Below are 10,326 nucleotides of genomic sequence, written 5' to 3'. Positions count from 1 at the left end.
GCAATGTAAATGAGTTCCAATGCAGGAAGCCCAATTCAAAACTTACGGCCAGTAACAAGCGATCATCAGACCCAACACCTTTTTTGTGCATAGGTCCACAACTACTGGGCCTGTTTGGTGTAACAGCTAAGGGGATGAAAAGGCAAACTCGCATATTTAAAACACTGAGGGATTCCCGTGACAAAATTAAACATAACAAAGCCTGTTATGTGTCTCTAAACCACAACATTGTTCTTTTGGCCTCAGTGTTTCCAACGATAATGTTGGCCAGCTGCACCCAACAAATTGAAGTGGTTCTGTTATAACCCAAGAGTGAACAACAAGCACCATTAATCAAGGATTAAAAATAGCTATCTATTAGTTTAGGTAAAGATCTCTTGCTAGCCAAAGAGCAGATAAATTCGGCTCCACTGGTCTCTACAGAAGGTGTCATAAGCTTGACAAAATTGGTGCGCCCAAATTTTGGTAACTAACTCTTTGGGTGAGAGACTGTGGAGATAAGCCGGTCTTTTAAAAATTGCCCAAAGATTTTCTTCAAAACAAACATTTTATATAAAAGTTCTATGTGCCGAGCTATCTGGAGTTACTTAAATAATTAAATACCCAACAAGAAAGTGTCATCAGTTTGCTCCTTCTTCATCTTCTTCTTGTTTAATAACTAGAATACCTAAGAGAAAAAAAGAGAAGAAAAGAAAAAAAATCTGCAAAGATTTATGAATAGATTATGCAGAGACAGATACAGTTAATGCTGATACACCTGAAAGCTAATCTGGACTGGCAGAAAGAGTTAGACTGACAGAAAAAGTTGTATTTCCTGCCACTGTTTCTAACTGACGTGAACTTCTGCATACCTGAACTGCTCTTAACTAGAAAAGCCTTCAACTGATGAGATCTTCTGTGGGATGTTTTTCCAGCTTCTTGGGTAACAAGGAATAAAAGAGGTACTAAAGCAGGCCCTGCGAAGATCACCTTAACTTAGTCACTGGGAGATGCACTGTGTCAGTTCAACTGCTAACAAACATCTAGCACCTCACCCTTCTCTTGTTGGGCCCCTACTTTGTGCTCCTATTTCCATGACATATGTGACCAATTTAATATGGGGTACTTCCTCACTGATACCTAAAACTAGGGTGTCCAGACTACAAAATACAATTGTATTAATGGGGATCCTAGAAGCAACACAGTCACATCTCTTACGGGTAACTTGGATGTCTCATGCAATAAAGCTGCATTGCACAGTAGTGCCATAGTCTATACCCACCCCTTGGGTACTTTCAAAAAAAAAAAAATTTCACTTTTTAACTGCCATGTTGAGCAAGGGCATCTCAGATTGTGGCAGTCTGCAGGGTTCACACCAGCTCATAGTGGTGTGTTCATGAATTTAAAATAAGCTGAAACGCTAATAGCCCCGAACAAGATTTTGTCAAGTTCTAAATTTTCCCCACAGTAGCAAAACCCAATAGCACAGCTAAGCTCACAGCATGCTGAAATAGCACACTCAAATACATGCGTAAAGAAGTAGTACAAGAACAGCAGGGCGTGAAGGTACAAATCCATTCACCTGCGCTGTCACCTGGGTAATGGGAACTGGGTCACACCAATGCTTTGCTCAGCTTGAGGCAGAGACTTGAACTATGGTGAGGCTTTGTGCTGAGAGCCCTTTGCTTACTGTAAGATGGAGGGGGGGGGGGCGGTGTTTCTTTTTTCACAAGTAGGAAATGGAAAATAAAACCACCAGAGCCTGGTTTCTGTCGTGCTTTAGGCACAAATCCAATCAAATTTGCTGGGAAAACTGTAATTCAACTTGGCAGATGAAAGCCTTGTTAACTTATTTAATGCTAAATCCTTCGGTTCCCTCTTAGTTATATACTAAAACTATTTGACTGGATAACTTCAAGAGTAAAGCCCAAGTGTAGGCTGCAAGACCACTTGGATTTAACGTGCCAAAATCCATCAACACTCTCAGAAGATCCTGCAGCCAGGATCTGAGTAACTACTGAATAACTCCAAAGAGAGGAGGGAGGATATTAATTACAAGGGCACACAGATGAATTGCTGAGATTATGATTCATATCCCTGTGGTTGTCTTTATATTAACCTGTTAACTCACACCAGTTCCCTGATGCCCCAAACTCACCATCCAGCTTTTTCAGCTTGGGTACCCGTTTGGTTGCTTCTTCAATCCAATTGTTCTTCTGATCAGAGGCGTATTTCTCTTGTAGCGGATTGCCTACAAACACCAGATCCTCTAGTAATGGCAGCTCTGCCAGTCTCACAAACTCTGCTGCAACCACAAAGGTGAAAACACCAACCAGATTGTGGAACCTGGAAAGTACATCTGCACCATATGTTCCTTTCAAACTCAGCGCAAACATAAATAGCATGGGATACAACAGGATAGGGATTGCTTGGGCTTGAGCTGGTATCAGGTTAAAGAACAGGTATGCATTTTAAAAGAAGTCCAAGAAAGATGATTCAAAATGCAAACTCCATTGGGCTTAGAAGTTAAAGTCAATATTCTAACTATTTTTACTCTCTTGCATGAGCGGATATTTAGGGATTCTGTGCATGTCTGCAGGCTTACCAATGAGACTTAAAGCCCTGTAACACACAGAACTATTTTCTGCTTGGCGACTTAACTCATGCATTCACCATGCTACCAGAGAAGTTACAGAATAAAGAGGCGTGGCTTACCCCAGTCTTTCACCAAATTATTTGACATATAAAGAACCTTCAGCTTCTTCATTACACGGATACCCCTCAGTTTCTCAATGAAGTTGTACGAGATCCACAGCTCCTCTAAAGTATCTGCAACTGCTTCCTGGAAAATGACAAGGCTACTCAGGTAAGCAGAAGGCTGTCTTCCTTACTCTTCAGATTCTCTCTTCACCCTCTACAAGTCACCTCATATGAGAAAATACTAAGGTACATTGGTCTTCACTTCCTTTTAAGCAGGTCCCTAACTATGAATGACAAATACTCATGGGAATTAAGAGCAAAGGATCTGAATTACATTTAGGAGGACAGAAATCACAATATTAGAATAAGACAAGGAATAGCTGGCTGGAGTAGTTGTTCAAATGACTATTGTAGTTGTACAAACTACTATTTGTAAACAAAATTGATCCAATTTTTTCCTCAACAAATTTTCCCCTACCTGGTAGACTGAGTCCTGCCACCATCTTCTCCCCTACAGCCATATTGCTCCGGGTGCCAGTTAGCATAAAAAGGACAGATTCTCATGAAGTGTGTGTTCATAGGACTGCCAATATTTATAGTAAAAAAGCATAGCCTAAGTATCTTCAGATATTTTTATGTAAAGCCAGTGGAATTTAAAGGGCTTTACAGACAGACAGCAGTTTTCAAATAAAAGTTCTGGTCATCTTTGTCAAAATCAACAAAATCTCTCTTTCTAAAATCCTTTTATGTAGTGAATTAGCCCTGAAGAATCTCCAAACAGGAAGAATGTTTAAACAAAAAAAAAAGGAAAGACTATCTGAAAATTCAGAAGCAATGTTTGAAAGGGTGAAGAAATCATAGTGAAAGGAGGAAATACATGGTTAGGCAAAAACGTAAATTCAGCAACATAAACATAGGGGAATTATCCCACATTCTAGACAGCACTCCATTTTGTTAGTGAAGAATTGATACTGAGAAGTGCATACCAATCCATTCAAGTTCTTTATGTTATTTCTTCCCAAAGACAGAATCCTCAAATTTTCTGTAACAAAGAAAGTTTCTGGTTAATAAATGTGAGCTGTTCTTGCTGGAGTTTAGTGTAATACTACTGTAACTCAAAGCTATCACAAAATAGCAGTCTTTTTGTATAACTCATTTTCATTTTTCACACAAGCTTTCTTGCAGGTGTAAATAAGCATACTGAGTTGCAGCAGGTAGCTGGGTCAACTTTGGATCTGTACATTTCATGAATGTTTAACACTTCTTAACTGTATTAAGGATGAAATACTTAATGATCTTGTTTTGCTCTTGTATGCATAATGATCGAAAATACATGGTACAATAATTAACGGCAAGACCAATGAACGTTCCAGCCAAGTAGCAAGAGATACTCCATAGACAGCACATGTAGTGGCTACAGATTGCTACCAATGAAGATTCAAAGCTGATCTAGAATAGACAGTTGTATGTTCTGTCTCAAGAAATGCAGGGATGAAACCACACCTGATAAAACCACACCTGGCAAATATTCTAAACCAGGAAGATTCCTTTTCATTAAAAAGTCGAGGTACAAGGAAAATTCTTTTTCTTTTTAAACACAACAGCGTAATACATGACTATGCTCAAAAAATGAAGAATCACAGTAAGTCTAAAGCCTACTACAGCTAATATTCTCCAGAATATCCCTAAGGATCCCCATCCACAGGGGAGAGTGCTGGAAGATGGCCTTTTGGTCCAGCCAGCTATTCTCACTCTAACTCACATTTATAAATTATAAGTTTGCACTAGCTTTTGGAATTTGTAAGAAATGAAAGGATACTTACAAATACAAAAAGGACAGATTGCTTAAAAAGCCATGCCTCAAAATTGCTTCTAACTGCTGTTACTTTATTTTTTTTTTTGTTCTGAGATATTCTATATTTTAAAGGAAGAAAGATCTCCCTCATGGAACATTTACACTCTTTAAAACACTAAACTAACACTTGCTGCTGTCATTTAAACCATCTTCCTCACATGTATGGATAGAGGGGTATGATCCTTTACACAGAATTATCTACTTGACGTAACTACAATATCAGGTGTACACATTAATAGTAATCTTTTCCATCTGAAAAGAGTGCAGATGCTTAAAAAGATTTCTCAGCTTCCTCTCTGCAATAAGCAAAAGCAAGTATGTAATAATTAGTGGCTTGTTTTTCATAGCTACAAGCACTGCTTTCTCTCTTTTTCACAGAAGCCAATAGAGACTGTGAGATCCTCATATTCTGTACCTTTAAAAGACAGACCACTTAGATCTAGTTTGTCTGGCTTTAGCATCAAATATTTGGTACAGATTGGATGTTTTGATTCTACATTTTATTAGTATAAAGATTTAAGATGCTTTAAAGGCTTTTAACATTTTATCCCACTCAAAAAATGCCACTGGTTTCACTTTTATATGTAACTGCCTAATTATTTTTTGCTCATGATAGAGTTACTCGAACTATTACAGTACAGTTATTTGGAAAGACTACTGGAATATTTTTTCCCTGATTAGTATTTGCAAATTTGTTGAAGTCTGAGCATATTATGAAAATAAGTAAGTTAATCAAGCTCTTTGACAGCCCCATTGGTGTGTAGTTGGAGAGGATGGGATTCCAGTTTCCTTGTCTGTCCACCTGGCAATTTGATGGGGACAGAAAAGCCTGGAAGCTCCGGCCCAAAACCTGCAGCTCTTTGCCAGCCTCATGCCACAGAGTCAAAGTCTCGAGGACAGACCATTAAGACTTCTGTCCCAAAGTTGGTAACCCAATGAGTTTCAAGGTTTCACAGACAGCTGCCCAAGGAAAAAAAGTTCAGTTCCACTTCTAGAGAGATGGCACAGCCCTCTCAAGTACGAACAAAATCAAACCAAGTATATCCAATCCTCTGCAAAGTGGAATGACATTTTTCCATCCAGGTCTACAACACTCCAACCTCACTCCAACCAACAGTGCAATTAAGGAGTTGTTGAACTGCAGACTGCCTCCATCACGAGTCTGGAAATTGGTCATTAAATCACTCTAGAACTGAACAAGTGTCGAGTATCACAACTAGGCCCACTGGAGAGTACAAAGGTGCTTCCTGAACGTATTTTTTTGGTTTTTTGTTAAACGTGCACAGTGAGACAACTGCCAAGGCTGCTGCAGGGATACATGCTTTAATACACCATTATGGCTAAACATGCATTCTCCAGGAAGACTGATAACTTTAAAGGTTCCTTGTAATTTTCTAAGGGGAAGGAATTAAAAGGGGAAACAATAGGTATAAACCAGGACATATATAACAAATTATGGTATATGTCCTATCCAAGCAACTAGAAAACAAACATAATTGATCACTGGCTTGTCACTTACTTAGGCTGTTCAAGTTGGCAATTCTTTCAATGCAGTTTGTAGACAGCGATAGTTTCCTTTAAAAGCAAGAATAATCAATTCATAGTATACAAGGATCACTATATCAGAAGAGTTCCATGTCCAAACACCATTGCATTAGAAATAATTGTCTATTTGTCTCTCATTAGATGGTGAACTAACTGGATGTGTAAACAGACCCAAAATATCCTCAAACCATCAGGACTTCTGCAACTTTATTTAGCTTCTGGGAAAGTACCATGAGTTACTTACACAACATACCAGATTATCTTCTTACGCCTAGCCTTATCAAGTGCATGGACATTTATTTCTGAAATGGCTCCAATATCTTTCTGAAAGTCCAGCTTAAGTCTCTTTTTTTTTTTTTTTGCATAAATTTTGGAATGGATCAGAAGTCTGCTGGTTAGCTGATAGACTCCAAATGTGGACCTGTAATTAGATACTGATAAATAGTATATAATTTTTCCGGGGACAAATATCAATATAGAATCTACCCTAACATCTTCTCAGTTAAGTGACAGGCATCTTTGAATTAAAAAGAGGAACTGTGTGTGGAAAGAGAAGCTCAGTTGAGAAAAAAGAAGAGAAAGCTGCTGCTCTGATGGCCACACTTAAACATAGTAAATACATATTTGCACAGTGAACAGCAGAAAAACTGAATATTAATCTAAAGAGAGGAGAATATTTGGGTTACAATTTGTTTTTAACTGAACTTACTCGCAGTTAACAAGCGTGGAGAGAGATTCATCCATCCTCTCTACAGGAGGAATCTGACCGTACAGTTTCACTTCCTTTGCCTCTGAAGCCTTTTGGCCATTTTTTTCTTCCTAAAGAAAAGAGAAGGTGAAGAAGATGCTCACTGCTACATGCAATTACTAAAAATTACTATAGAAGTAATTCCTATAGAAGTAATTCCAATATACTACTAAAAGATATTACTGAAAAGAGAAAGCATTTTGAATACTCTTTGTCAAGATTCCTGCTGGCGTAGCATAAAGAGGGGAAGGCTAGCTTACTTTCAAGATATCAAAGGAACTTACACATAACATATGCTTTTTAAAAAAGTTGTGTTACACTTGAGCAATTTAATTAAGGGATCCTCTACCGTAAAGAAGTGGAGAACAGATGGGGGTTTAAAATTCCAAATAAAGGTATTTCCATGGAGACTGACATATAGGAGCCTCAGCTAGGGCCAATCTGTAGCAGAAGCAGATTTCTTAAAAGCTCTGACAGAAAAATCTTCTCACTTCACCCAAAAAACTGAGAACTCACGCCTAACTCGGAATACAAACTGAACACAGGGGAGTGCATTTTGGGGGAGAACCTCAACAGATTTACAGAGTTAAGAATCTAAAAAAAAAAAAAATTTCTAATTAGCCATTAAAAAGAGCGGGGGAAGATTTCACACTTTAGAGAATACAGCAAAAGACAAATTTCCTATTTACAACCTAGGTTGATAATTTTCTAGATTAGAAGTTCAGAGCTTTAGAAAAATGGCCATAACTTCAGTGTTTGGGTTTATTAAAAAATATAGTCTATTAAATCTTTTAAAAATCTGAAGCGACGGTAATTAATGACTAAACCCTTGGAACAAGTATCTATTTAGGTAGCACCACCAGTTTTGACAGCTGCCTCCCTGACAGCACAAAGGGAGCATTTTGTCAATTCACTTGGTGTTCAGTGGGAAGACTGGAGGTCCATTAACAAAGGAGAAATCTACTCGGCCCTTTCAAAACAAGGACTCTTGTTTTCTCCCCCATTTTTATGCAGCTACTGAAAAGTGAGATAGCTGAGGTCTGGCCTGGTTTATATGGCTACTCTGTAATGAAATGAATTGCATCCCAGAAGTCTTTAAGAATCCCACAGCACAAGATCAGGTTTTGATAACATTATTTTCTCTCTTATGTACCCAAAATACTTAAGGCAACTCAATTTAATAAAAAATTAGCATGTTGCCTTGTGGCATTTACTTATATTCCAGTTTCTGTCCAAATTCAGTTTGATAATATTTTTACTCGTAATTAGCAATTTAGCAAATAAGCATGTCAGATGTTTTGCTACAATATGGTGCATGTGTTCAAACTAAGTCACTATATAAATGTGAAACTTCCATCATCTTTTCTGAGAACAACACTGTATCTATTTGCATTTATACTCAGATTATAATCTATCAGTTTATACCAACAAATAAAAATACTTTTTTTTCTTAAAAACATGAAAGGGAGAGAGCTTCCAACACAGACTATGGCCAGCAGTGAGCACTTGCAAGAAGAAAATTCATCCTGATTGCTGCATACTTCTGGAAGAAAGGTCAGCTGAACAACCACAATAAACCACAGAGAAACCACAGGTAGAACAGACACTTTTTTAAGAACACGTTACGTCTTTGCTAAGTTAAAGTTGCTTTGATTTCAAGTTAAAGTTGCTTTGATTTAACTAGTGTCACCCTGACTGTAGGGCATAGGTAAACCCCTATGCCAAAGGGAAGAAAAAAATCCAGAATGCAACATGCCACCAGATCCAATTTTACAAGTTACATGGACCCAGATGAGGAGTAGTAAAAGCAAGATTTAGACCCACCCCCAATAACATGAACAGAAAAGCAAATTCAGCACTTCATGCCTAACATTAATGGAAACTCAGTGCCACACGTCTATTACCTCCAACAGACATGTGACAGAGAAGCAAATGGAAAATAAATCTTTAATAGGAAACATGGAGCTGAGGTTTTGGAGGACAGAAAGCGCGAGGGAGGAAAAGCAAAATTTTTGAAAACTCAGTTGACACCTCTAGTAATGCTAATGTCCACAAGCTGTTGCATTCTAGTTCTTCTTAGGAGAGCAGGAGTGAAGTTTGCGGGATATACCAACATAACTGAAAAGAAACTGAAATACTGAAGGTACTAAACAAAGACAAAATTCAAAAAGGAAGTAGTCTTCAGCTACAGACTAGTACCTTGAGCTGACAGTACAGATCTTCTGGCTTTCAACGTTACCTGCCCACACTGCCTCACACACAGACCTTCTAGAGACCAAAAGATTTATAAACTCTTGCTCTAGTAGCTGGCCAGAATTAGTGGGAGAGCACATGTATACCAAATGGCACATCTGTGCCCTAATCTAAAATCCACTGAGAGGGGGGAAAAGATTCTCACTGGTTTTACTGCACTGTGAACCTGACCCCAGAGCATCCTTCATCATCATTTGAAATTACATCCGCATCCTTGCCAACAAACAAGCTTTCTAGAAGGCTCCAAGACCAGGTCAGTCACCACCCCAAATGACTGTACTATCACGGTACTCTTAAGAATAAAAACAAGCAAGAAACTCATTCTGAGTTAAGCTTTGCACAATATGAGGGACAATCTATTAAAAGACAATAGTAGAAGTTTCACTGACTTCAGTACAGTGAGAATTTCATACTTGTTTATTCTGTGGGAAGGACTACACTCAGGTAAAATGAACAGAGCATAATTAAAACATAAGACTTCCCCAACTTTAAATCTCTTTGCAGAACAAGGCAGGAGAGCAAAACAGACTCATCTTTACCAGCCACATCAATTTAACAAGAACACACAGAAGGTCCAACAGAATGTATTATACTTCAATAATAACAACAACAATAAAATTTTCACTTTGTGAGACTTCTTATAGCAGGTGTTTCAAGCAAACATATTTCTTACAATGTTTGAAAAACAAATTTATCTGAATACAGTCAAACCCCATGCCATGGAGTACCACAAAGCAGCTAGATACTGTTCTAGTACTTACCCATTTGGCTAAAGCTTCTTTGATAGTTGTTGCTTTTGCCTAAAAATGAAACAAAGTTAAATGAATATTCATTGCAAATTTTTAGTTGGCTTGTTCACTGCAAACCTATCTCGTCTCCCTTCTCTCTCCCTATCCTGCTTGTCTACCCTCTTCTACCACTTTCCTGTATTATCTTTGTCCAGCTAAGTCTAAGAAGCTGGACCCCTCCGTGTTCCCTAATCTTATTTTCTGGGGTACTTGGCAATAGCGTTTTCAGAAGCAATCAATTAGCTTCATGTGAGGACGTTACCTTCCTGATCTTACTCTCTGCCCCCTATGGAGCACGGGCTTGGGACACTGCTTGTTGGCTTTGATGGTGAAATTCCATTCGGTTCAAAGACGTAAGAAGTTACTGCACTGAAAAATGTGGTCTAATGATCTTAAAACCTCACACTTTCTATTATTGTGCATTAGCAACTTCCTATCTGAAGGAAAGCCTGTGAGTA

General features: G+C 38.3%; 1 protein-coding gene across 1 annotated transcript; it reads right to left on the bottom strand.

Moving 5' to 3' along the window:
* Positions 1-318: 318 nt before the first annotated feature.
* On the bottom strand, positions 319-9,874 carry DNAL1 (dynein, axonemal, light chain 1). Its single transcript, XM_009697488.1, has 7 exons — positions 9,842-9,874; positions 6,789-6,898; positions 6,054-6,109; positions 3,666-3,721; positions 2,695-2,821; positions 2,138-2,284; positions 319-667 (listed from the first exon to the last, which is right to left on the bottom strand). The coding sequence occupies exons 2-7, from the start codon at positions 6,821-6,823 to the stop codon at positions 621-623; spliced, it is 468 nt and encodes a 155-aa protein (XP_009695790.1). The 5' UTR covers positions 6,824-6,898; positions 9,842-9,874; the 3' UTR covers positions 319-620.
* Between the last annotated feature and the right edge of the window lie 452 nt (positions 9,875-10,326).

Source organism: Cariama cristata, unplaced genomic scaffold, assembly GCF_000690535.1.
Source record: "Cariama cristata isolate BGI_N322 unplaced genomic scaffold, ASM69053v1 scaffold23703, whole genome shotgun sequence".
Lineage (NCBI taxonomy): Eukaryota > Metazoa > Chordata > Aves > Cariamiformes > Cariamidae > Cariama > Cariama cristata.
Note: the sequence above shows the minus strand (reverse complement) of the source record. Positions and strands in the feature narration are given on the sequence as shown.

What these genes read in the sequence shown, in the direction of transcription:
- DNAL1 (XM_009697488.1), bottom strand. Translation starts at nt 6,823, where the DNA reads ATGGATGAATCTCTCTCCACGCTTGTTAACTGCGA. An exon ending in TGCCAACTTGAACAGCCTAA is followed by an intron (nt 3,722 to 6,053) that starts GTAAGTGACAAG and finishes TCTTTGTTACAG; the next exon opens with AAAATTTGAGGATTCTGTCT. An exon ending in CAAGCTGAAAAAGCTGGATG is followed by an intron (nt 668 to 2,137) that starts GTGAGTTTGGGG and finishes TTTTTCTCTTAG; the next exon opens with GTATTCTAGTTATTAAACAA.